This window comes from Rana temporaria, chromosome 6 (genome assembly GCF_905171775.1).
Source record: "Rana temporaria chromosome 6, aRanTem1.1, whole genome shotgun sequence".
Taxonomy (NCBI): Eukaryota; Metazoa; Chordata; class Amphibia; order Anura; family Ranidae; genus Rana; species Rana temporaria.
This window is the reverse complement of record NC_053494.1, coordinates 44,838,884-44,866,519: the sequence shown is the minus strand read 5'-3', so window position 1 is coordinate 44,866,519 and position 27,636 is coordinate 44,838,884. Positions and strand designations below refer to the sequence as shown.

Below are 27,636 nucleotides of genomic sequence, written 5' to 3'. Positions count from 1 at the left end.
AGCGCACTGCTCACAAACGCCAGAGGGGAGAATTAACATTATTCCCTATGGTGACTGTTCACACCTGAACGCCCAAACGCCTGTCGCGCGAAGCTCAAACAAGTCCCGGACCTTTTTTTGTCGCGCGTATCGTGCGGTTTGGGCATATTTGAGCGTCTTTTTTTCCCATAGAAAGTAATGGGAAACGCGCGAATTGAGCGTATCGCGCGACAACGGGCGTTTCGTCGCTTTAATAAATAGAACTTGTCGCCCATGCAGAAGATTAAAAAAATCCACCAACATAGCAACAAGTGATGAAAAGATGATCATTTTTCCTATTGGCTAAAATAAAAAACGCCGAAGTACAAAAACGTCGCACGACGCTGTATGCAAACGCGCAAATACGCGCGACAAAACGCCAGAAAAAAACGCCCCAAAAAAACGACCGAACGACCGACGCTCAGGTGTGAATGCAGCCTTTACGTAAGTCTAGTCATAGGCACAGTGAGGCATGCACATGGACACAGTGAGGCAAAGTGAGGCACAGCGAGGCATGCAGATAGACACCCTAGGCTTATACTCGAGGCAATACGTTTTCCCAGTTTTTTGTGGTAAAATTAGGTGCATCGGGTCGGCTTATACTCGAGTATATACGGTACCTGTAAAACCCTTTTCATGGAGTACATCACAGGATTCAGGGTTTCCTCTCTTCCTGTATGCTCCGAAACGAAGGCTGTACTGAGAGGTGTTATGCCTGCCTTTTTATCGCCCATGTCCATTTACCTGTAGCAGGCAGCATAGTCCAATAAGAAGAAACCTTGTGTTCTTTAATGTGCTCCAAGAAAAGGAATTTACATGTAAACGCAATTTTATTTATTTATTTTTTATCTGTATTATCTTCTTTTGGAAAGTTATAACAAATGAGAGTCTGACCGATAAGGTGTCTGTGCCGCCCGAAAGATAGTGATGTTACTGCTCAGGTTACATCTAAAAGGATGGTGGGGTTCTGTATTTCAGAAAACACCATAGCAGTCTTGCAGCTGGTATCTTTATTTTCCTGTAATATTGGAGGCACATAGAACAGATGTTAAGTTGGAGTAAACAATAAGCAAATATTTAAGCCGGCCATACATGGATCGGAATTCAGCTGGTTCAGCAGGGACCGGATACATTTTGATCCATGTATGGGCACCCTGGTTGTACAGAAGTTGATCTATCAATCAAATTGTATACAACCAGCCTGTTGGGTTTGTCCCCCTGAACGATTAGCTATAGCCAGCAACACTGAGGCCTCTTTCACACGGAGCGGACCGTTTTTGTGTCCGCTCCAGTGTGTGCCCGTCGGCTCAGCGGGGATCCTCCGTAATCCCCGCTGAGCTGTCGGCGGACAGGGAGGTCCCCGCACACTGTGCAGAGATCACCCTGTCTTTCCTCCGCTCTCCCCTATAGGGAATCGGATGAAGACGGACCGTCTGTCCATCTTCATCCGATCCGTTCCGCCGGATGGAAGAAAAATAGGGTTTTCTTCCGTCCGAAAAAACGGATCCTGACGGACGCGGACGTTAGCAAATGCTCCATCCGCTAACGGACGCGATCCCATAGGGATGCATTACAAGTGAACAATACAGACATCAGAGGGTAATATGAGTGAATTGTGTGGATGGCACTCATTGTTTAGTTAATCATCCAGGATATAGTTTTCTTGCTGAGAACATTCACTTCTAGTTTTTGCAGCACTAGTTTTCTGGGTGTTGAAGGTTTGTAATGTAACTTCTGTGGGCCTGACAGGTATGCAGAAATGCAGAATGAAGCGACAGATTCACCATATTTCCTGCAACCCACTGCTTTTACTTGCTCTCTATCTGCTCTGTTCTCCTGCTAAAGCAAAATGTATCACTTCTGGGTATAGGGATCATTAGACTCTCTTTTTCCAACAATGAAATGCTGGGTGCTTGCCTGGGCATCGATCGCTAGGGATGAGTACAGTCACATGATCGTGTTGTGAGAATTCCTAGCCCTGTGTAAATGCCGATCTGATCACCACGTTTTTTTTTTTTTTTTACAACATTCCAGTGGGAAAACCAGGGAAAAGCGGGTGAGCGATCAGACGGTGAGTTTTTTTACAGTGGGTAGTGGGAGCACTTAAAGAGGTTCTAAACTCGGAAAAACAAAAAAACCTGTAAGACAAAGACATAATGAGCTAGTATGCATCGCATACTAGCTCTTTATGAAATACTTACCTTAGAACAAAGCTCTCCCAGTGGCGCCTGCACACCACTGAGACAGATGACATTTTCCCTGGAGTTTCTTCCGGGTGCGTAGACTCTAACGCTGTGATTGGCCAGAGCCGTGATTACGTTACTCCCATGCATGCGCGTGGCAGCTGCCGGTCACGGCACATGGCCCCCGAAGAAACGGCACAGGCGGCCGTTTCTTGAGAGCGAATGTGCCGATGGCGTCGGCGTATATAGTAAATATCTCCTAAACAGTGCAAACAGTGCCTATTGAGATATTTACAGTACCTTATAGGCTTACCTGTAGGTACAATTAAAAAGGAAGACTTTACCCCTGCACTTTAACGTACAGTACAATTTGTCTATAAAATGTGGTCAGCCATTAGTTGCAGTCTTAAGGCCCGTACCCATGATACGAAAATCAAAGACAAAGGAGCTTGAGGTCAGGAGGTCTTGAGAGAGGAAAAGACGGTTTGGGTGATATTTGGAGATACGATTGGTGATGTAGCTGGGAGCACAGTTCTGAATGGCTTTGTATGTTGTTAGTATTTTGAATTTAAATTGCTGGGCGATCGGAAGCCAGTGTAATGATTGGTGGAGAGGGGTGGCAGACACTGAGTGGTTGGTAAGGTATAGGAGTCTGGCAGCAGCATTCATGATAGATTGATCAGGGCATAGCCTATGAAGAGGTAGTCCTATGAGAAGGTAGTAGAAATAGTCAAGGCGAAAGGTAACAAGAGAGTGAATGAGTAGCTTTGTGGTTTCATTAGTTAAAAAGGGGCATATTTTATACTGTCATCTTATGTACTGACCAGTTACCCAGAGGGACTAAGGTGCCAGAGTGTAACTTCAATGAAAAAATGTGTACAACGAGCTGTCTGACGATTTTCGGATCGTTAATATGGTGCTTTCGACAGCCGATTTCCGATTTTTCATCAGACAAATGCTGGATGTGCAAACTTTAAAATTTTTGTTGTACGTAAACTCAGCATCCGATTTTCGTTTCGTTAGTATGGTTTTCATCTGAAAAAACCAAGACTGCTCAGAAACGAAATACATATAAAACAATTCAACACATTACGTCACTTCTGACGTTGTATTATGTTGTACGAAAATTTTCGTATTGCGAGTAACCTCTTCACTTTGAACATGAGACTAGCATGCCACAATAAACGTATTACCAAAAGGGAAGCTCAGGAGGTGGGAGAAGGTTTAACTGACTTTGACATTTACAGGTAAAGTTGGGATCTGCATATTACTGATCAGTATGCCTTGTGTTTTTTCAGAGAAGGTAATCTCTGCTTTCATTGTATGCTTAGTTTGAATTGACCAGGTTTATGACAAGTTTACGTTGTGTAATAGGGAACACGACAATGGTATCTACACTCCACACCAAGCTCACTGTTCATCAATGAAATATTTTTTATTGGAATTACACTCTGACACCTTAGTCCCTCTGGGTAACTGGTCAGTACATAAGATGGCAGTATAAAATGTGCCCCTTTTTAACTAATGAAACCACCAAGCTACTCATTCACTCTCTTTTTAGCTCCCACCTTGACTATTGCAACTCCCTCCTCAAAGGCTTACCTCTTTATAGGCTATCCCCTCCTTAGTCTATCATGAATGCTGCTGCCAGACTCCTCTACCTTACCAACCTTTCAGTGTATGCCACCTCTCTCTGCCAATCCCTACACTGGCTTTGATCACTAAGCGAACTGAATCAAAAATACTAACAACATACAAAGCCATTCACAACTCTGCCCCCAGCTACATCATCAATCTTGTCTCCAAATGTCACCCAAACTGTCCTTTCCACTCTCAAGATCTCCCGCTCTCAAGCTCCTTTGTCTCTTCCTCCCATGATCATCTCCAGGACTTCTCCAGAGCCTCTCTCATCCTCTGGAACTCTTTACCTCAATCTGTACAGCTATCTTCTACTCTGGCTGCCTTTAGGCAACCCCTGAAAACTCACCTATTCAGGGAAGCCTATCACGCCTTCAACTAATCTCTTATCACTTCCATCCGCTTATTCCCCAGTTACAACCTTTTGACCACTTGCCCCACCCAATTAGTTTGTAAACTCTTCTGAGCAGGGCCCTTGTAACCCTATTGTATTGTAACTGTATTGTTTGCCTTTTATATTGTAAAGCGCTGCATAAACTGTTGGTGTTATATACTGTAAAGCCTCGTACACACGATCAGTCCATCCGATGAGAACGGTCTGAAGGACCATTGTCATAGGTTAACCGATGAAGCTGACTGATGGTCTGTCGTGCCCACACACCATCGGTTAAATAACCGATCGTGTCAGAACGCGGTGACGTAAAACACAACGACGTGCTGAAAAAAATGAAGTTCAATGCTTCCAAGCATGGGTCGACTTGATTTTGAGCATGCATGGATTTTTAACTGATGGTCGTGCCTACTAACGATCGGTTTTGACCTATCGGTTAGGAATCCATAGGTTAAATTTAAAACAAGTTGGCTTTTTTTTAACCGATGGTTAAATAACCTATGGGGCCCACACACGATCGGTTTTGACCGATGAAAACGGTCCATCAGACCGCTGTCCTCTGGTTAACCTATCGTGTGTACGAGGCCCAAATCCTATATTTTAATAATAATACAGGGGCTGCCAGAACGGCCAATACAAACAAGTTGGATAAACACTTTCAGAAAAGACAGAGGTTATGTTAATTGCACATTTTATTTATTCAATGTAAAATACAAATATAAAACATTTGAATCCAACATGTAAAATGCTCTTATACAGATCTCTGAAAACATTATTTTAGACATTTCCTACATTAACCTTACAGCAAGACCCAGATACCTAGAAACGGTCAGGGTGTGACGGTCCATTCAAGGGGAGGGGCAACATTGTCTTCTAGCACGAATTCTCAACGTACTAGATCTTTGAGACCGCAATGTATAAATTCTGGACAGAGAAAAATGACATCACAAGTGTGATTATAGAGTTACAGTTTTCAAATAGAGCTCATTTGTGCCACAGAGCAAAAAACTGGACACTACAGTAACAGCTTAGGTTTCATAAAAGCTCAAGTGTAAGAAATAAAAACTTGCATTAAAACCATTAAAAACACGAAATAAACTATACAAGCCACTTTTTCTTTAGCGGTCAGCAAACAAAAATACAAACAGGATCTCTATTCCAGGGATATTCTGGAGTAAGCATAGATATGGATCATTTAGGAAAACCTATTAGGCATTTAAACTAAAAGTTTTATGTCTTTACCCAGGGGAAGCAGCCAGTTAAGGTCTGTCGATTCCATCATTAAAGTAGACACCAATACTTAACGTACAACTAAAGGCAAAACTATTTTTCTTTTAGTTTTGGATAGAGATAGAGTGAAGGGAGATTAGAACTCCTGCCAGTTTTTATTGCTGTCTGTGCCCCCATTAGGGAGATTCACCCTCTCTATTTGTGCTGTTTACTGTTATTGAAAGTAAAAGCAAATCCCAAATTTTGGGTTGTCCCCAGAAAAGTTACAGAGAGGAAATCTTCCCATGGGGACACTAGTTGTGGTGACCTGGGGGGGCCCAAGAAATTCCCTTAATTTGCAGGGATTTCTTCTCACTTCCTGTTTGGCTATTGGACAGGAAGTGAAGAAAAATCTCCACAATGGGACACTGATGACGACAAAAAAAAATCTGACGGGTTATAACCCTCCCTTACTCTATCCAAAATAATAAACAAAGGTTTGCCTATAGTTCTGCTTTAAATGTGCATCTTTCTTTCGATCTTTAATGTGAATCTTTGAAATGTTCAGAAATAGCCTGACAGGCCCCTCACAGATCCTTGAAATGTCTTTCTTCTTTAGCTGAGCAGATCCTGGGGACTTGTTAATCGAGTGCAAAAAAAGCTGTGATATACAATAGAGCACCTGCTACCTTCCACAGTTCAGAGTGTCAGCACAACCAAACAGCGGTGTGCATGGTGGGATATGACGTTTTATAGGTCTTAGATTATTGGGGGGGGGGGGGGCAGCGGGTGAGTGCTTCCTCATAACAGGCCAACTTTAAAAAAAGGCATTAAACTTCTCTTCTTTATTTAAGCTATATAGTATAATAGGCATTGCTCTGTGTGTATGAAACTACCATGTTGTCCGGGGCTTCCGTTTGCATAGCTCAGTAACAACGAGACCTGATTTGAAGTATCTTGCAAGTTGCAACACCTCATTTATATCCATTTCTCTAAAACACCACCATAGCAGCTTGCAGCCCCTATAACATAAAATATCCTGGAACATTTCATAACGCGCAGTAGTGTTACTCGGGAACCTTCCTCTTCCCAGTTAAGCCTCATCCACCTTTCCCCAAGTGCAGAAAGTCTTCTCCATTACATTCTCAGAATATTGGGAATCTGTATCTTTTTAAGGCCTTGTTTACACCATGTGCAAAGATGTGCAATTTTCTTTGCTTGTCTCTGCAAGGGCACAAAAGAAATAATTGTTTTCTATGTGCCCTGTTTACACTACAACACTGTATTTTTTTTTTTCCTGAATACATCGATCAGCCATGACGACCTGACCACTGACATGTAAAGTGAAAAACATTGATTATCTCATTATAATGGCATCTGAAAGTCAGAGGGATATAGTAGGCAGAAAGTGAACATGTTGCACCTGAAGTTAATGCGTGGAAAGCAGAAAAAATGGCCAAACATAAGAATTTGAGTGACTTTGACAAGAGCCAAATTGTAATGGACAGACGACTGGGTCAGAGCAACTTTAAAGCTGCAGCTCCTGTGGGATGTTCCTGGTCTGCAGTGGTCACCACCTTCCAGGGAAGGAAAACTGGCGAACCAGTGACAGGGTCACGAGCGGCCAAGGCTCATTGATGTATGTGGGGAATGAAGGCTGGCCCGTATAGTCCAATCCAATAGAAGAGCTACTGTAGCACAAATTGATGGTTCCAATAGGTGTCAGAAAGCACAGTGCATTGTAGTTTGTTGTTTATGGCTGTGTTTCTCAACTCCAGTCCTCAAGGCGCCCCAACAGGTCATGTTTTCAGGATTCCCCTCAGATGAAACGACTGTGATAATTACTAAGGAAGTAAAACTGATCAAATCACCAGTGCAAAATAATGGAAAGCCTGAAAACATGACCTGTTGGGGTGCCTTGAGAACTGGAGTTGACAAACACTGGTGTATGAAGTTGCATGAAGCTGCATAGCTGCAGACCAGTCAGGGTGCCCATGTAACCCATAACCACAGCCTAAAGTGCCTGCAATGGGCATATGAGCATCAGAACTGCACCACAGACCAATGGAAGAATGTGACCGAGTCTGGTGAATTCAAGAATGGTTTGGGGAACACAATGACATCTTTGAGGTCTTGATTTGCCTCCAATATTCCCAGATCTCAATTCAATGGAGCATCTACTAGAAAAATAGTCCGATCCACGGAGGCTCTTACCTTGCAACATACATGACTTAAAGGAGCTGCTACTGATGGCTTGATGGCCACAGCATATCTTCAGAAGTCAAGTGGATTCCATGCCTCGGGTTATGGTGTGGGGAGATAATGTTATGGCTAATCAATGTATGCAACATGTATGCATTCTTCTGTACAGAAAACAAATATTCACATGCCATCAACATTGTGCTGTGAACAGAGAACATGGAAAATAATTGTTTCCTTTGTGTTCTTGCAGAAACCTACATTAGAAAAATGCAGGTCTCGGCACATGGTGTGAACAAGCCCAAAACATTCTACGCAAGTCAAATCTGCATGTTTTTTTTCCATCCGTTTTTATTCACATAGGGTGTGAATGAGGACTTATGAACTTTAACCCAGTTTTATGATTCCAGATTTTACCTTAACTTAGATTTGCAGGTGCTGAATGCAGATTTTTATTCAGTGTCCGAAATTCCTGCCAGCACTGGTGCCAAGACATTATTTAAGCAACTGACTGGACTGCAGACAGAGTTTACGTTCATTATGACGTGATGCACTCAATGTGAGAAAGCAAATGGTTTACCAGAAGCTTAAGTGTACAGAGTGCTCATTGGGTATTAGATCTTTGTGAAAAGCCTCACACCCTGAAGCCTGTTAAGTTAAATACAGTGAATCTCTATGGGAACAATTTTCATGGATAATGGGCATAATAAGGATGGCAGTACCCCAGGCATTGTATACAGCAGGTAGGGATTGCTACTGTTATTTACAATACCTTTTTGTTCCTGCAGGTAAGAATTCTAGGCACTTAGTGGATTTCTATTTTTATGGATGTCTATCTAAATACTAATAGTAGAATAGAAAACGTTCAGTGCACCCACCTGTCACACAGCATTCCATCATGCACTTCACAGTCGTTATATAGAAGCCGAGCTCCTTTTTTCCACTCGGTTCCTCTAACACAGAAGGTTGGAACCTAACGCAGGGGTCTCCAAACTTTCTAAACAAAGGGTCTGTTTATTGTCCCTCAGACTTTAGGAGGGCCAAACTGTGGCCAACAGGAGTGGAAATTTTCCTGGCATCGGTGGGAGAAAACATCAGCACATTTGGGATTCGGGGGAGGAATAGTGCCCCATCACTTGGTATCATTGGGGGGCATAGTACCCCATTGTTGCTGTCAGTGGGAGAAATGGTGCCCCATTGTTGGTGTCAGTTGGCAGAATAATATCTTGTATCAGTGGGAGGAATAGTGCTCCTGGGGCCGGGTAAAGGCAATCAAAGTTGCTGCAGTTGGGGAGACCCCTGGCCTAGAGGAAAAAGGTTTTCCTGACAACAAACTGAGGGCCAGATCCACAAAGAAGTTACGCTGGACTATCTATTGATACGCCGTGTAACTTCTAGTTTGCTCCGGTGTATCATTGTTTTGTATCCACAAAACAAGATACGCCTGAAGCAGGGCTAGATCCGACTGGCGTACGTCTTAGTACGCCGTCGGATCTAAGGTGCATATTTACGCTGGCCGCTAGGTGGCGTTTCCGTCGATTTTCGCATCGAGTATGCAAATTAGCTAGATACGGCGATCCACAAACGTACGTCCGGCCGGCGCATTTTTTTACGTTGTTTCCGTAAGGCTTTTTTCGGCGTATAGTTACCCCTGCTATATGAGGCGTACCCTATGTTAAGTATGGACGTCGTTCCCGCGTCTAATTTTGAAAATTTTACGTCTTTTGCGTAAGTCGTTTGCGAATAGGGCTTTGCGTAGAATGACGTTCACGTCGTAAGCATTGGCTTGTTGCGGGTTAATTTCGAGCATGCGCACTGGGATACCCCCAAGGACGGCACATGCGCCGTTCAGAAAAAACGTAATTTACGTCGGGTCAAGTAAAATTAACATAAAACACGCCCACATCTTTAACATTTGAATTCCGCGCCCTTACGCCGGCAGATTTACGCTACGCCGCCGTAACTTTAGAGGCAAGTGCTTTGTGAATACAGCACTTGCCTCTCAAAGTTGCGGCGGCGTAGCATTACGGCGATACGCTATGCCGGAATAAAATTACGATCCGCTACGTGGATCTGGCCCTATATGTTCACATAGAAGTAGGCACTGCGGCTGTGCCCTGACCTCCCTACTGACTGACTTATTTGTCTGCAATAGACTCCAGCTGACAATCTCAAACCACCCCTCTCTCCTTTTCCTGTGCTAGCAAAAAGGACAGCAGAACCAAACGGTATGACATTATCTGGAAAAATGTCACAAATTCATCTGCTTGAATGTTATAGGAAATGTTACATTAGTGCAGAAATATTTTGTTTAGCTGCCCTTGTCATGCAGAAATTCAACTTTTAGAGCATATTCAGTGACATTTTTATAAAGCATTTAATTAAGGTAGGCATGGTAGTCATTCTGTCAGTTTGTGTTTTTTCCAAAAAATCCATGTCTTATCTCTTCCCGAATATTTTATGTTTCTTTTATATAGGTTTTGCTTTGTGTAAATTATTGCTAGTGACCAGCAGATGGCAGTAAAGCCATACCTGTGACTAGTTCCTAGGCAAAACGGGGTCATCATGTTCTAGGTACCAATGCATTCCAGAATTTCCATCGAATAGGTTTATGGAAAAAAAAAGTCCTTTACTCAGCTGGTGTAACAGAAATAATTTCATAATATACCGATTGTTACAATATTCATCCAACACTTAATATGTAAAACTTTAGTTCTCATAAATAGACCAAAAACTTACCAACAGGTAACAAATAAAATCAGAACAAACTCAAGCTTGAAGTCTTCCCCTTTCAAAGGGGGCATTAGCACAATACAGCACAACTGTGCTGCCTCCCCTGGCAGCTGAGGGGACCAATATATACACAGATTGTGTTTTTTCACAGTATAAAGAATAATTCAGTCATCTTCCATATACTTCTCCAGTTCTCTAAGTTTCTTCACAAAATCTTGTGCTTCTTTGTCCATCCTTCCATCCAACATCTTCAATATTGACTTCACTGAACAAGAAAAAAAACAAAACGTATTATGGTATATTACAACTTGATTAAAGAGAACCTCTCGTTTAGATGCCGGCGGTAGAAGAAGCCACTAAGTGTAAGATACCAGTTCTTCCAGTAGTAGCTTACAAATGGCTGTAGGTTCTTCCCATATGACAGTGCTGGTGTTTGGGTCAGATCTGTCACACAGAATGCTTCTCCAGGTTTGAGTACAATTTTTTTTTGTTGCTGCTGGGGATATATTATATTTTAATATATAATTTGAATTATATTTAACCGCTTAGCGACCGCCCCACGCAAACACTGCAGCAGGGTGGCCGCTCTGTGCCAGATCACGTACGTGATCTGAAACTTCTGGGGCGCACGCCACTGGTGTCTCGCTCCTGCTGTGATTGGACACAGCAAGAGCCAATCAGCGGGTCCGGCAGAAGCGATGTCCACCGAGACCCACCGATCGTTCAGGAGAAAGACAAAACAGCAGTCTGCCTATGTAAACAAGGCAGATCATCGTTCTGTGAGAGGGGATTGTACTGATCCTGTGTTCCTGCTAAGCAGGATTATGGATCTTTTTATTCCCCACCCCCAATCAAAGCACATTCCCCACAGATATGAATCACTTCCAGGGAACACATTTAAACCCTTTGATTGTCTCTGATGTTAACTCCGGCCAATGTCATTAGTACAGCGAACGTGCATATAACACTGATCACTGTATTGGTGTCACTGGTTCCCAAAAAGTGTCCGATTTGTCCGCGGCAATATCGCAGTGCCGCTATAAGTTGCTAATTGCCACCATTACTAGTAAACAAAATGATAAAAACAAATACCATCATTTTTAGATGCCATAACTTTTGCACAAACTAATCAATATACAGGTATTGGGATTTTTTTTTACTAAAAATATGTAGCAAAATACATATTGGCCTAAATTGATAAAGAAATTAGATTTTTTTAATTTTTTTTTACTGGGTATGTTTTTTAGCAGAAAAGCAAAAAATATAGTTTTTTTTTCCTTTCAAATTTGTCAGTCTTCTTTTGTATATAACGCAAAAAATGTAAACCATAGAGGTTATTGAATACCACCAAAAGAAATCTCCATGTGTGGGGAAGAAAGGGCATACATTTTATTTGGGTACAGTGTTGCATGCCCACGCAACTGTCAGTTAAAGTAACGCAGTGCCGTATCGCAAAAAAATAGCCTGGTCATGAAGGGGGACTGAAGTGGTTAAAGTCACAACTTATTTTTTGGGGTTTTGGATAGAATAGTGAATGGTTAAAACCCCTCTCAATTCTTTTGCCATCTGTGTAACCAATTATTATTATAACTTCACTGCCACAGAGATTTACAGCTGCATGGTACATAAGAATGAATTGACTAAAAAATAAAAGATTTTCACTTGTCTGAAACTTACCAAAACATCATTGTTTAACTACTAGCCGACCAGCCACCATCATTATACAGCGGCAGGTCGGCTCTCTTGGGCGAGAGCCCGTAGCTATACGTCCGCTTTTCGAGCGGCCACTAGGGTCTCGTGCGCGCCACCGGAGGCGCGCGCGCCCCCCGCTCGCCCCCGACTCCCGTGCGTGTGCCTGGCGGGCTCGATCACCGCCGGGCACCCGCGATTGCTCGTTACAGAGCGGGGATCGGGAGCTGTGTGTGTAAACACACAGCTCTCGGTCCTGTCAGGGGGGGGGAATGCTGATCTTCTGTTCATACAATGTATGAACAGAGGATCAGTGTTTCCCCTAGTGAGGCCACCCCCCCCCCCCACAGTAAGATAACACACAGGGACATACTTAACCCCTTCCCCGCCCCCTAGTGTTAACCCCTTCACTGCCAGTGGCATTTTTATAGTAATCCAATGCATTTTTATAGCACCGATCGCTATAAAAATGCCAATGGTCCCAAAAATGTGTCAAAAGTGTCCGCCATAATGTCGCAGTACCGAAAAAAAATCGCTGATCGCCGCCATTACTAGTAAAAAAAATATATTAATAAAAATGCCATAAAAATACCCCCTATTTTGTAAATGCTATAACTTTTGCGCAAACCAATCAATAAACGCTTATTGCGATTTTTTTTTACGAAAAATATGTAGAAGAATATGTATCGGCCTAAACTGAGGAAAAAAAATGTTTTTTTATATATTTTTGGGGGATATTTATTACAGCAAAAAGTAAAAAATATAATTTTTTTTCGAAATTGTCGCTCTATTTTTGTTTATAGCGCAAAAAATAAAAACCGCAGAGGTGATCAAATACCACCAAAAGAAAGCTCTATTTGTGGGAAAAAAAGGACGCCAATTTTGATTGGGAGCCACGTCGCACGACCGCGCAATTGTCAGTTAAAGCGGCGCAGTCCCGAATCGCAAAAAGTGCTCTGGTCTTTGGGCAGCAATATGGTCCGGGGGTTAAGTGGTTAAATGTGATACATGACTTGAACAGTAAGAGCCGGTTCACGCTGGGGCGACTTGTCAGGCGACTCAGCCGCCTGACGAGTCGCGTCCCATTCTATGCAATAGAACGGTTCTAATAGGAGCGACGCAAGTCGCTCTGACTTAGAAAAAAGTTATTGTACGACTTCGGGGGCAGCTCGGGCGACCTGCATTGACTTCTATACAGAGGTTATTTTGCAGGTCGCCTCTGAAGTTGTCTTCAGGACACCTTGCGGAGTCGCCCCCGAAGTCGTGCCGCCTAAGTGTGAACTGGCTCTAATGGACACACTTATTTATAAAAAAAAAAGAAAAACCTTATTTCACTAGTCTAACTATTTTTCAACTAACCATATAACAATATGTACACGCCAAGGTCAAAACTGGAGATTGCAAGCTGAAGTTATAAGCCGATTGGCTACCATGCACATCTGCACCAAATTGTGCACTCTCCAGTTTTAATAAATTAGCCGCAATAGGACTTAAGAGCAGAGCTTTTTTTCTCAGAAAATAGGTGCAGGAACTTAACCACGACCCCGTTCAGATTTCACAAACAGTAGAAGGATCTTAAAGGGGCATTAAATACCAGGATTGCATTACATACAGAGTGCAGAGTTTAGGGGGTTACACACAGAGTGCAGAGCTGTCACTTGTAAACACAGAAACCAAACTTCTGTGTTTACAAGTGATTGTGGTGAACAGGCACCAAAGGGTCTGAGCCAGAGGTGGTGGAACTGAGTTCCCCCAAGTTCCCCCTGAAAAAAAGCCCTGCTTAAGAGTAAATCTCTTATAAAGTTGTCACTGGAATACGTGACTCTATTGGAAGTTTCCTCTCTGCTCCTGTTCTAGATACATCTCAAAAATGTTCCTCACTTCCAGGTCTGTAGGACAAATGGGGTGAATCTCCCCCATGGGGGTACATACAACAATATACCTTCACCATTCTATCCAAAAGGAAGAAGACGTTTTGGCTTTGGATACACTTTAGAATAAGATCAAATCAGGTTGGTGTGGACAAAAATTCGAATAATGGTGCTATTTGTTTAGGTTTGCAGTCACGAAAATGGCTGAATGACATTTTTTTGATACTCGAGCAAAAAATGGAAATCCAGTGTCCAATATACTGTCTAGGTGCTGGGCTTTAACTAGGCAAAACATAAAAATATGCAGAAAAACATGTGCCTAAAGGCAGCGCTGTTATAACGCTGTACTGTATAGTCTTATATATGCCTTGACTGCTTTTCTGTAAAGCTGCCACTCACTGGAAGTGGGAACCTCAACTGTACTTTTAAGTAGATTTTTATCTTTATGATTAAATTACTAATTGCACTCAGCTTTTCTAGCTACTGGATCTCTAAAAGGCACAATTAAAGAGGAACCCAGTGATTACGATGCTTACCATTGGCTTTAGGTCTTGTTAACTTCAATACAGTTGGTTGGACATTTTTTACACCACCAGTGATGTGTGGTCGGTTCAGCCCATAGATGACATTCATAGGAAGGACAGCCTCACCAGCAAAGTCGTTTGTGGACAACCAGTCATGATCCATTACTGTAAAGACGATGCAGGCAGCTTTTCTCCGGCACTGCTCCGATGACACTGAGCTATGACAGGGGATATTAGAAGTACTAGATCAGTCTCTCTGCAATCAGCAACAAAATTACAGAGGGTCATAAAGAAGATCTTGTCTTGTTGCCCATCAGGCAGGTTCTTCCTTTCCTTATTAAAGAGAAGTATTGAAGAATGGCAGAATCTGATCAGTTGCTTTGGACTATAAGAACAGTTCACCTTCAAATTTTTTAATGGAATTCGGACAAGATAGAAATATGGCAGCTTACTTGATAGCAAGTTCCACAGAGAGTATACATCTCCCTTTTCAATGTTCCTGCACGGTTCTGATCCTTTGTTGTATCTCTGAGAATTCCAACTACTACTAAATTGAAATTTGCACATAGCTATGCATCCTCACATGACAATGCTTTGCGTGGTCATTGGACAGACGCCAAGCACTGCATGAAAGGAAGTGTGTGTGGGGGGTGGGGTTGTCATGTTTTCAGCCATTCCCAAAAATAAAAATTGTTGACAAGCTCTGGTAGTGGATCTGGGTGGCGTGTGAGCATGGGGAAAGTCAGTATTAACTCCTAGTAGTGCTATCAAACACTGGTCCAGGCAAAGTACTGGTTTGTTAGTCCCTTCCACTACACATAATTTTAACTTTCAGTTGGTGTATAGCAACAATATGTAAGAATAGATTTCAGATCGTTACTTAGCTATACATTTACCTTTTAGGGTCAGTGATGCCAAAATACAGATGCTAAGGAAGGTAGGGTTGGGCATCACACTCCCCTGAATATGAGTCAATATAATCACTGCACCCTATAAACTGCATATTTCCGGATTATTACTTTCAAATATAATAAAGTATTTCATATAAAAAAAAGTTGATAAACTACTCACAAATAAAACAACTCATCATAGACTGGATGTAAAGTCTTGGCTTTAACTTGAGTGCGCTGACCTTTCACCAGAGGGAAGATGTGATGAGGACAGAGCTCAATGATGACAAATGGGTCACTGAGACCTAAAAAACATAGTACAAGCTTTGTAAATACATTTTTAAATGTTGTCTTACCTGTAAAATCCTTTTCTTGGAGAACATAACAGGACAGATGCTCTTTAAGTCTTGGATCACTGGGTTATGCAGCTGTCCTTAGGTGATTGGACATTGACACACAGAGCTGTAAGGACAGTCCTATACAAAACCTTCCCACTCCCACTAAGCCTCATTTTTTTTAGCAAACAATAATAGGAGTGGTTTGTAAGCAACAAGGGGGGGGGGGGGGGGTGCTTGTGTGCTGTAATATACTCCAAAAAGGAGTTTACAGGAAAGAAGAAAATCCTATTTTCTGAAACATACATTAAAGAACACTTTAACTCTTAGACCAGGGGTCTGCATACTTTTTAACAAATGACCAGTTTACTGTCCCTCAGACTTTAGGGGGGCCAGTGGGAGCAGAAAATGCAAGTGTCAGAATAGTGCTACATCACTGGTGTCAGTGGAAGGAATAATGTCCCATCATTGATGTAAATGAGACGAATAGTGCCCCAGTATTCCATAATTTATAACAGTGGAAGTAAAACTGCCCCATTGGTAGTGTCAGTGGAAGGAATAGTGCCCCATCATTGTTGTCAGTGGAAGAAATAATGTCCCATCATTGATATCAGTCAGAGGAATAGTGCCCCATCATTGGTGTCCGTGCAAAGAATATTGCCCCATCATTGGTGTCAGTGGGAGAAAGAGTGCCCCACTCACTCATTGGCTTTGGCAGGTTTGAAGGCCCATTTCTGGCCTGGATTTGGACCTTGAGAAGCATTGCCGCCCCCCCCCCCCCCCCCACACACACACACACACACACACACACACACTTCCTTGATATAGGTATGAAAGGATTCCCTGTACTAGGACATCCACAGATGCTTTTTGCAAGGACGTTTCAAAGGCTAACTTTTGATCCAGAGGGTCCCCCTCTTGTGTACTGAAAGGATGAGAGAGTGAGAGCGATAACATCAAATTTAACACACCTGCTCCCCATTTACACCTGAGACCTTGTAACACTAAATAGTCACATGACACCAGGGAGGGAAAACAGCTAATTGGGCTAAATTTTGACATTTTCACTTAGGGGTGTACTCACTTTTGTTGCCAGTGGTTTAGATAATAATGGCTGTGTGTTGAGTTATTTTAAGCTGTACACTCACTACTTTACATTGTAGCAAAGTGTCATTTCTTCAGTGTTGTCACACGAAAAGATATAATAAAATATTTACAAAAATGTGAGGGGTGTACTCACTTTTGTGAGATACTGTTACTGTATATTATACGTTCACAGTCATACAGTCCCTGCCCCCAAGGAGCTTACAATCTACGGTCCCTAAAGCCTAGTACACACAATGAGAATATTGGAGGGATGATTGTCTGTTTGTTTTTTTTGGATGCTAATCTCCATATCGAAAACGAATAGGTTACTAAAGTACGAAAATTCTCGTATGACAGAATAAAAATTAGGAAGTGATGTAATGTGTTGTAGTGTATATGTATTGTAGGCATTTTTAATCCCCCTTCTGTACCTCACCCGGTACCCTCCAGCCACTCACTTCTGAAATGTGTTGGATAGATATTTGACAACCTTTGCACCCAGAAATAAAGGCGTTTCCATGTTTTACACCTGCCATTCTCTTGCATTAGCCAATGCTAATCACTGACTATACTGGAATCCATTGTTTATTTGAGAAGAGGTATATCTTATCATTGCCCACTTCTTTTACACCTTACATTCCGAATGGCAGGCCTAAAGCCTAAATGAAAAAATGGATCCCTTTTGGCTTGGACCAGTTGGGTTCAATGATTGTATTCCTGATTAAATTATTATTAAAATATTCTTAAGCCCTGTACACACGCTCGGTTTTCAAGGCGGGAAAAAGTCTGCTGTAAAAACCGAGGGGAAAGCCGAGAACCCGGCAGGAAAACTGCCTTGGAGCTTTGGCCAGGAATCCCGGCCGTGTGTATGCTCCATGGGCACTGCCTCGCAGTGTTTCCCATAGAGTACTAGTAAATCTGGCAGCAAAAAAGCCATCAGGAATCCTGACGGGGAAATTGAGAGCAGGTTCTTTATTTTCCTGTCGGGATTCCCGTCTGTTTTCCTGATGGGAAAACTGCTAGGAAGCATACACACGTCTGTTTTCCCGGCCAAAAGCTCTCTTGGCAGTTTTCCTGGCAGGAAACCCAGTCGTGTGTACGGGGCTTGAGAGACTCATAATGATACATACGATTATAATACTCTCTGTGATGCATTCAAGGCATCCCTTAAAGTGGCGCTCCTGCAAAGTGCTTTGGCAGCAGCACTACACAGGTGCATTTAACCCTTTATTCGGCCGCTGGCGGGGGTTAAAAATGCCCCACTAGCGGCCAAATAGCGCCGCTAAAACAACGGTAAATCGCTTTAGCTGTGTTTTACCATCAACGCCCACCCACCCCAGCGTGAAAGCAGCCTTAGTATTTGACCTTACTTCCACTTTAACAGTGAGCACAAATCTACTCTACCAAAAGTTCTCTCATCAAGCTTATGAGGAACTTACCAAGGCCTGTGATGAGACAGAATCCCCCTTTATAAGAAACCCTAAAGAGCTGAATCTTGTGTCTGAGGTGATGATCACCTTAATACACATTACTAGGTTACAAGAGAATGCCAAACAAAAGCTATTCTCTGTTAAGCCAACATATTTTGACTATGGTAACCAATCTAAGGCTCAGTCCACATATATGCGGTGTGGGAAACGCAGTGAATCCTGTGCGTTTCCCGCACCGTATTAAAATCACACAGTGTTCATGTGAACTGAAACACGTGTCAATGTTAACTTAACGACACCCCAAAATGGTTCGCAAAACACAGTGCAATTGACAGAATTGAATCACATAGGTGTGAACACCCATGCAATCCGATTCCAGTGCGGCGGGAAAAAAGGGGCCTGGATCCAGTGGGATTTCACCCGTACAAATTAATGGGTTTAAATCGCACCACATAGACATTGCATGTGATTTGAATAGGAATGCAATGTGATTTCTACCAAAAAACATGCGTCAAGCATGGCCATCAGCACAGTATAAATCATTGGAAAATATATGTTCCCAGTAACAAAAAAAGCAAACACCTGTGCGCAGTTGGACTGCTGCTTGCAGGGTACATTGAGTCCCAACAGTAGTGGGTGAGGGGATCCTTCAAAAGACGTGGCTCTGGGCCTCTTAAAGGCTGCTAAATGCGTGCTCACACTGAATACTACCCAAAAGATACAATTACACTTTGAGGTACTTAAAACTCACCATTTGCATCAAGTGCGATAAGATCTGCAGCATGAAGCACTTCCACGTAGAGTTTCTGCTCCGATGTCTCATAATAGCACTTCACACTAATCCTTCCATATTTACTGTGCTCAGCTGACCTCTGGAAAGACAAAACATTGTCCCATATGCGCATTAGCACAAGAGAACAGGGGATAAACTTACCAATAGCTAAGGGCAGACTGCTGCATAATACAAGTGATTACAAAAGTGCAGAGCAGAACACAGCTGTAATAGATAATCCTGGGATATAAGGTCAAATATCGACTAAGAGGTCTGACATTTTCAAATAACCTGTACTGTAATTTCCAGACTGCCATGTGATTCATTGCTGTATTACTCAGAAAAAAAGTCTTTAAGCCCAGGTTCACACTGGGTACGATTTGAGATGCGATTTCACTTGTCAAATCGCATCTCAAATCGGCGGCATTTGCCGGCAATGGCACCGTCCTAATCGGTGCGACGCCGCATCTGCTGCGCTGCACCGATTTCAAAAAGTAGTTCCTGTACTACTACTTGCGATTTTGGGCCGCAATTTACATTGAACCCTGCACAGATGTCTCTTAAATCGCGGCCGAAATCGGGGGCAAAATCGCGATATTTTACCGCGATATTTTACCGCGATTTTGAATTTGCAGCAGTGTGAACCTAGCCTCAACACTTGACCATTACTGTGTCAATGGCCTGCGTACCTTGTCAAAGCTTTACGTATCTTGCACTGGACTTCTGTGTACTATCTTGTGAAAACAATAGTAATTATTAAACATAGAAAAAAGATCTTTCACAGGGTTCTCAAACTGATGAAACTATGCTTTTGTGTGAGCTGTGGGCTGACTTTTGCCAGTCGCCAGATTATATGTGCATTTAACATTATTTTGGCATGTTTTCTTTGTGTAGACATCCAAAAACTCTGAGGCTGCTGCTGGACACCACTATAGAACGTGGTGATAGCGCCTCAGCAGACTCAGAACTGTAACAAGTGCCACTATACTGTATACCTTCCCTCCTCCCCAAGCAAGTACATAAAAGGTTAGGGGAAGGCAGGACTGAATGGGCTGGGCCAGCACGGACAATAATTAGACACTCTAGTGCCACACCTCCTGGCAACCTGTAAAGACTTTTAAAGTGTTGCCTAAATGGCTAATTGCTGTGCTTCCTTCTGGAAATGCTAATTGCCTGTTTGAAATTGTGTTCCAATGACTTCAGTGAAATATGAATTATTAAAGAAAGCACACCACACACAGGATGGACTGTGGGTGTCTGTGATAGTGCAGTGCCACGCCCTAGATATATTGAAACAGGAAATGTTGGAATTTTTTTGCTCAATTCCAACATTTCCTGTTTCGAAATATGAATTATAATTGCTCATGAGATTTCTGGCTGGATGAACAGCAAACTTTCAATTGTACAGTACTGTGCAAAAGTTTTAGGCGGGTGTGAAGAAATGCTATAAAGTAAGAATGCTTTTATAAATATATACTCAAATTGTTTTTATTTATCAATTTATAAAAACATTTATAAAAATGCAAATTAAGAACAGAAGAACATTTTTAATCAAATCAATTTATGGCTTTAAAAAATTTAACTTCCGCTTAACCCACTCCCACTCCCATTTGGCATGTAATTTTTTGGGGGGGGGGGGGTGGGGGCTTCAGGAGAAGGGGACTTCCTGTCCTACTTCCTCGCCTTTTCACAGCCCCTCCCTGTAGGCGAGCGCCTGTCCAATCGGACGGCGCCGCGCGGCTCACGCAGTGGGTGCCCGGCCGTGAAGCCGAAAGCTGTCACTGCCGGGTGCCCACACTAAGAATGAAGATGGCGGTCGGCGAGGGGGGGGGGGCGAGGAGCGGACCCCCGGCCGGCGCGTCGCTGGAGCCGTGGAGCAGGTAAGTGTCTGTTTATTAAAAGCCAGCAGCTACACTTTTTGTAGCTGCTGACTTTTAATAAACTTAAAAAAAAGGTGGAAAACCCCTTTAAATTAGCATTAATTCTTACACTTGCACAAAGTCAGGGATTTTGTAGAGTCAGGTATACTCATGCTCATAGGTTCTAATATTTACCCTAGCAGGGGTTTGCTGAATAGGATTGTTGTATGCTTTATAAGAACTTTTTTTTTTGTGTTAAACGTATACTTTATACGGCAACCCTTTGTGTTGAAAACAACTGGTGGTTTACTATTTGGATTCCTTTTCATACTTGTTCAAAATGTTTTGATATATTCCACCTGCATTGTGGACCTTTTCCTTGATGTCATTATTTGCCTACAATTTGTGTCCTCTTTGGAAAAAAACCTTTCAATAAACACATTGAAACAAAATTAGAGTCAGGTGTATGATTTACCAATTACATCAAGCAGGTGCTAATGATCATCAATTTCATATGTAGGTTGAAACACAGTCATTGGCTGAAATAGAAACAGCTGTGTTGGAGGCTTAACACTGGGTGAAGAACAGCCAGGCTCTGCTAGTAACGCAAGGTTGTGAAAGACAGTTTTATTTCACAGGTCGAACATCATGGCAAGAAAATGCATCAAATGAAAGACACATCATGCTTAGCTTCCCTTCCTCATCAGAAGATGTCCAAGTGCCATTAGCAAAGAACTGGTGGAAACCAGTGGGACCCAGGTACATCCATCTATTGTCTGGAGACGTCTTGCCAGAAGTCGGTTTCATTGAAGAATTGTGGCCAAAAAGCCACACCTCTGACATGGAAACAAGGCTATGCACAAAAACATAGGAATTGGGGTGCAGAAAAAATGCAGCAGGTGCTCTGGACTCGAAAATTTGAAATATTTGGCTTTAGCAGGAGGCAATATGTTTGCCAAATAGCTGGAGAGCGGCACAATAATGAGTGCCTGCAGGAAACAGAGAATCATGGCGGAGGTTCCTTGCAAGTTTGGGGCTGAATTTCTGCAAATGGAGTTGGAAATTTGGTCAGGATCAATAGTGTCCTTGAAGCTGAAAAATACAGACAAATACTTATCTATCATGCCATACCATCGGGGGGGCATGTGAACAGAACAAAAACCCCAAACACACAGCCAATGTCATTAAAGGGGTTGTAAAGTTTTTTTTTTCTAAATAGGTTCCTTTAATCACCTAACCCCCTGACCAAAATGCAGCTAAAAGACCAGGCCAGGTTTTGCGATTCGGCACTGTGTCGCTTTAACAGACAATTGCGCGGTCGTGCGATGTGGCTCCCAAACAAAATTGGCGTCCTTTTTCCCCCACAAATAGAGCTTTCTTTTGGTGATATTTGATCACCTCTGTGGTTTTTATTTTTTGCGCTATAAACAAAAATAGAGCAACAGTTTTGAAAAAAATTCAATATTTTTTACTTTTTTCTATAATAAATATCCCCCAAAAATATATAAAAAAAAATTCCTCAGTTTAGGCCGATACGTATTCTTCTACATATTTTTGGTAAAAAAAATCGCAATAAGCATTTATCGGTTGGTTTGCGCAAAATGTATAGCGTTTACAAAATAGGGGATAGTTTTATTGCATTTTTATAATTTTTTTTTTGTTTTACTATTAATGGCGGCGATCAGCGATTTTTTTCGTGACTGCGACATTATGGCGGACACTTCGGACAATTTTGACACATTTTTGGGACCATTGTCATTTTCACAGCAAAAAATGCATTTAAATTGCATTGTTTATTGTGAAAATGACAATTGCAGTTTGGGAGTTAACCACAGGGAGCGCTGAAGGAGTTATGTTTCACCTACTGTGTGTTTACAACTGTAGGGGGGTGTGGCTGTAGGTCTGACGTCATCGATTGTGTCTCCCTATAAAAGGGATGACACATTTGATGCAGCCGCCACAGTGAAGCACGGGGAAGCCGTGTTTACATACAGCTCTCCCCGTTCTTTAGCTCCGGGGAGCGATCGCGAGGGGGTGGCTAGAAACAAATAGCCGCCCCCTCACCCCGAATTGCCGCATGTACCGGGGGGGGGGGTCTCGATCGGACCCCCGACCCACGTCTAGGCAGGGACGTACGGGTACGCCCATCTGCCTGTATGTGCCATTCTGTGGACGTATATGTACATGCGGCGGTCGTTAAGTGGTTAAGCTAGTGCATTGTTGGTTCACTGACGTTTTTCCTTCGATTTCACTTCTAAATGTTTATTTTCTTTGTCTGAATTATCCACTTCCTGTTCCTCCTCAGTAAGCAGTCCACGGAGCCCTGATCTCAACATTATCAAGTCTGTCTGGGATTACATGAAGAGACAGAAGCATTTGAGGCAGCCTACATCCACAGAAGATCTGTGGTTAGTTCTCCAAGATGTTTGGAACAACCTACCTGCCGAGTTCTTTCAAAAACCGCGTTCAAGTGTACCAAGAAGAACTGGTGCGGTTTTGAAGGCAAAGGGTGCTCACATCAAATATGGATTTGATTTAGATTTCTCTTCTGTTGCTTTCCATTTTGTTAATTGATAAAAACAAAAATATTAACGCTTCTATTTCTGAAATCATTCTTAATTTACAGCATTTTTTCACACCTGCCGAAAACTTTTGCACAGTGCTGTATATTTAAAAGATCAAAAAGGAGCGAATAAAATAATTTTCTGTTAGAATATAAATACATTTTAAATATATTTCCAGCACAATTACCTGCTCCTTGATATTGTCCATGTAATATTTTTCAATTAGTTCACTTGTTGAACATTTATTTAAACGCAGTTCTTCTTCTAAAAACTGAAAACAAAACAGTATTTTATATTAATATCACAAGTTTGAACATCTGCAGACAAGAAATGTTTATAAGCACGACTCAGACATGGAACCAGAACCCCTTGAGCTGTGTGAATTAAATTGTTAGCTCTTATGTCCTAAGTGGGTAATTTCCAAACTATAAAATATTGATGTTTGAAGCGATGCTTCCTGTGTGTCTTTCATTACCCATGACCAGTATGTGATTTCTCTGTCCCCTATTGTGGCATTGGGAGCCATACATGTGCACTGAAAGCCCCCTTGTCAATGCTTGTTCTAATGCTTTGAAAAAAAAGAGAATGGCCCGGATTCACAAAGCACTTACGCATATCGAGATACGCCGTCGTAAGTACAAATGTGCGCCGTTGTATCTATGCGCCAAACCAGAAACCAAGATACACCTGAAAATAGGCTGCATCCGACCAACGTAACTTTCCTACGCCGGCGTATCGTGGGCGCATATTTACGCTGGCGCTCCCATTGATTTTCGATTCAAATATGCAAATGAGTGAAATACGGCGATTCACAAACGTAGTTGCGCCCGGCGCGTAATGTACGCGGTTTGCGTAAGACTTACTTTCGGCGTAAAGTTATTCCCCATATAGGAGGCGCAACTCATGCAAAGGTATGGACCAGGAAATACAGCCGTCGTATTTTACGTTGTTTACGTAGTTCGTGAATATGGCTAGGCGTAGGTTACGTTCACGTCGTAGGCAGTGATTCAACGTATCTTAGGCAGTTGTTTCGACGTATCTTAGGCAGTTGTTTCGACGTGATTTTGAGCATGCGCACTGGGATGCGTCCACGGGACGGCGCATGCGCCGTACGTTATTCGTATCTTTATGACGCTCAATCCATCATTTACATGGGGTCACGCCTCATTTGCATGGCACACACCCACTTCCACTTACGACGAGTTACGACTAAGAAACCCAGCGTAGATTTGGAGGTAAGTGCTTTGTGAATACTGTGCTTTCCTCTATGCGCTGCGTCGGCGTAGCGTATATTCAATACGCCGGCATAAATATGCGCCAATGTATGTGAATCCGGGCCTATGTGATTTTTTTTGTACTGGCTAGTAGCAGTATATCAGGAAACTTGCTCTTTTGTCTACCCTCCAGTTAAATGGGTACTAAATGCTACATATTTTATCGTATTAAAAGAATTATGATTTTAGGTCAGTTCATTCATATCAAGGTTTTAGAGGTGGAGGACATATCTATAGAAAACCCTTAGCAAAAAGGTAATAAAGCTGTGACCTTCATATGGCAAGCTTTCTTCTTCAGGCAGCAAATGAAACAAGAACGGGGCACAAATAAAAAAAAAAATCCTTTCTTTTTTTTAACAGCAACTGAAAGTATTGATATTATTCCTGTAGTCTAAATGTGTTATTTTTTCTCTTCAAAGGGGAAGTTGTAAAAAAACAGGTTTCAAAGGTATTCCAATATAATCACAGTTTTAGTAATGCAACTCTGATTTCGAAATAAAGGCTCTTGTCCGTTCTACAGGAGCAATTTAAGTGAAGCTGCTATTTGGCAAATAGTGCAGATGCCTCCCAAGCCCTAAATACCAAGCTATAAATATAGTAATTAGAGTCAATCACCCGGTAATCTCCGTTCCGCAAGTTGTCCAGTGGTAACCCCTGTCCTTCCGCGTGGAAAAAGTCTACAAGAGCCTGTCAGAAAGAGAAGACTTATTAATAGGAAGACTGTACAGTGCTGTCAGTTTATCATACATTCTCAGGCAAGAATCCAGACTCCTTCACTGTGTTGCCGGGTCAAAGCAGTGCGGCAGCAAGGTAGAGGGAGCCACAACTAGCTGCTTACAAGAAACTACACTGAAGGGAAACTCTTTAATTTTATACACATTTTTTTTCTTTTTGGATCAACACTTCGGACATAGGCATTAACTACTTGGGTGGTAAGTGCATGATTGATGCTTGTCGGTCTCTTCTCCTAAGGTTGAGTTTTTTTATAAGACTTTCTGTACCCATCAAGAAAACCCTGATGGGTTTTACTTCCTTCTTTTGCCCCTGCAAAGTAAAAGCATAATGTGTGTGACAGAACCCACTGTCACTGTGTGTTTTGGAAGGGACTGCGCGCGTGCCTTCTACCGACAGACTATGGGCCAGAAAAGACTGGAGACCTGAAGCTGGCATTGATGTAATATAATGCTACAGCCCTTCTCCCCCCATCCCCCCCTTGCTGTGTCTAATTGTGTTGATTCATGACACATAGACAATGGGCTGGACTGAAGTCATCTCTCTGCAGGGGGTGTGTATTGAGAGGCTGCCTGCTTACCATAATCTCATTAGGTTATCTGTAGCCTGTTTCAATGTACAAATGTTCAGTTCCCATTGGTTGTTCCTTGCCCCCCTCCCCTCTTTGACAAGGCTAAGGGGAGTGTCCCTAACTGTGTGTAAAACTGTATGTCTTGGAATTTAATAAACAGTTTAAGCTCTGGATGTTTAACCCTCAACACCTGTGTGGATTGTCTCGTGATTGAGGGGTTGAGGGCTGGTTATGGCGAATCTGCAGGGTGCGTTTGGAGGACAGGAGACACAGGTCTGGTGGATGTGCCCACCTGGGGTATCTGAGATCTGTCACAATGTGCTAGTATGCATCGCAGCCCACGCCGTCCCCACTGCAGGCCGCATCTACAGAGGACAGAGGATTTGAAGTATGACAGCCAGCACTAGCTAGTATTAAGTGTAATGCCGCGTACACACAATCATTTTCCGGCATTAAAAAAACGTAGTTTTAAAAAAATGTCATTTAAAATGATCGAGTGTGCTGCATTTTTTAACAACGTTTTATGTCGTTTTTCGGGTTGTAAAAAATGATCGTGTGTGGGCTAAAATGTTAAAAACCAGCGCATGCTCAGAAGCAAGTTATGAGACGGGAGTGCTCGTTCTGGTAAAACTACCGTTCATAATGGAGTAAGCACATTCATCACGTTGTAACAGACAGAAAAGCGCAAATCGTCTTTTACTAACAAGGAATCAGCTAAAGGGTGGCGTCATCCGCATGGAACTTCCCCTTTATAGTCCAGTTGTACGTCACCGCGCTTTGCTAGAGCATTTTTTAAAAAACGATCGTGTAGTAGGCAAGGCCGTTTTAATGATGAAGTTGGAAAAACTTCGTTTTTTCTACATGCCGAAAAGCGAAGTTTTTTTTCAATGCCGAAAAATGATCGTGTGTACGCGGCATAAGTACTGTCCTTGTGCAAGTTTTGTTCTACCTACGTAGACCTAGGTTTACAATCACATACAGTGGGTATAGAAAAAAATCACCTCCCTTTAAAATAATAACATTTTGTTGCTTTGTAGTCTGAAATGAAGACAGACATAGTTTTTGCTTTATCCAGCTGTATTTACTTTGTCACGTTGGAAGGTATACCTTCTTCCCTTTGACAACTTTCTGGCAGAGGGCAGCAGATCAAGAATTTGATGGTATTTTCCCCCCATCCATTTTTCCTTCTATCCTGACAAGTGCTCCAGTGAAACACCCCTATAAACAGGATATTACCACCTCTATGCTTTACTGAAGGAATGGTGTTATGTGGATGGTGAGCTGTATTGGATTTCCGCCAGACATATCGTTTGGAGTTGAGGCCAAATAATTACATTTTAGTTTAACCACTTAAGCCCAAAATGCTGCCTAAAGACCCAAGGGGTTTTTACAGTTCGGGACTGCGTCGCTTTAACAGACAATTGCGCGGTCGTGCGACGTGGCTCCCAAACAAAATTGGCGTCCTTTATTCCCCACAAATAGAGCTTTCTTTTGGTGGTATTTGATCACCTCTGCGGTTTTTATTTTTTGCGCTATAAACAAAAATAGAGCGACAATTTTGAAAAAAATGCAATATTTTTTACTTTTTGCTATAATAAATATCCCCCAAAAACATGTATAACATTTTTTTTTCCCTCAGTTTAGGCCGATACGTATTCTTCTACCTAT

General features: G+C 42.3%; 1 protein-coding gene across 1 annotated transcript in view; it reads right to left on the bottom strand.

Moving 5' to 3' along the window:
• Positions 1-9,660: 9,660 nt before the first annotated feature.
• Positions 9,661-27,636, bottom strand: part of BAIAP3 (BAI1 associated protein 3) — a 368,143-nt gene continuing 350,167 nt past the window's right edge. The window contains exons 29-34 of the mRNA XM_040356725.1: positions 25,281-25,352; positions 23,579-23,662; positions 18,948-19,068; positions 15,527-15,650; positions 14,468-14,673; positions 9,661-10,636 (exon numbers count right to left, since the gene is read on the bottom strand). Coding sequence (XP_040212659.1) covers positions 10,536-10,636; positions 14,468-14,673; positions 15,527-15,650; positions 18,948-19,068; positions 23,579-23,662; positions 25,281-25,352 — 708 coding nt within the window. The 3' untranslated portion in view covers positions 9,661-10,535. The remainder of the gene's footprint in view (positions 10,637-14,467; positions 14,674-15,526; positions 15,651-18,947; positions 19,069-23,578; positions 23,663-25,280; positions 25,353-27,636) is intronic.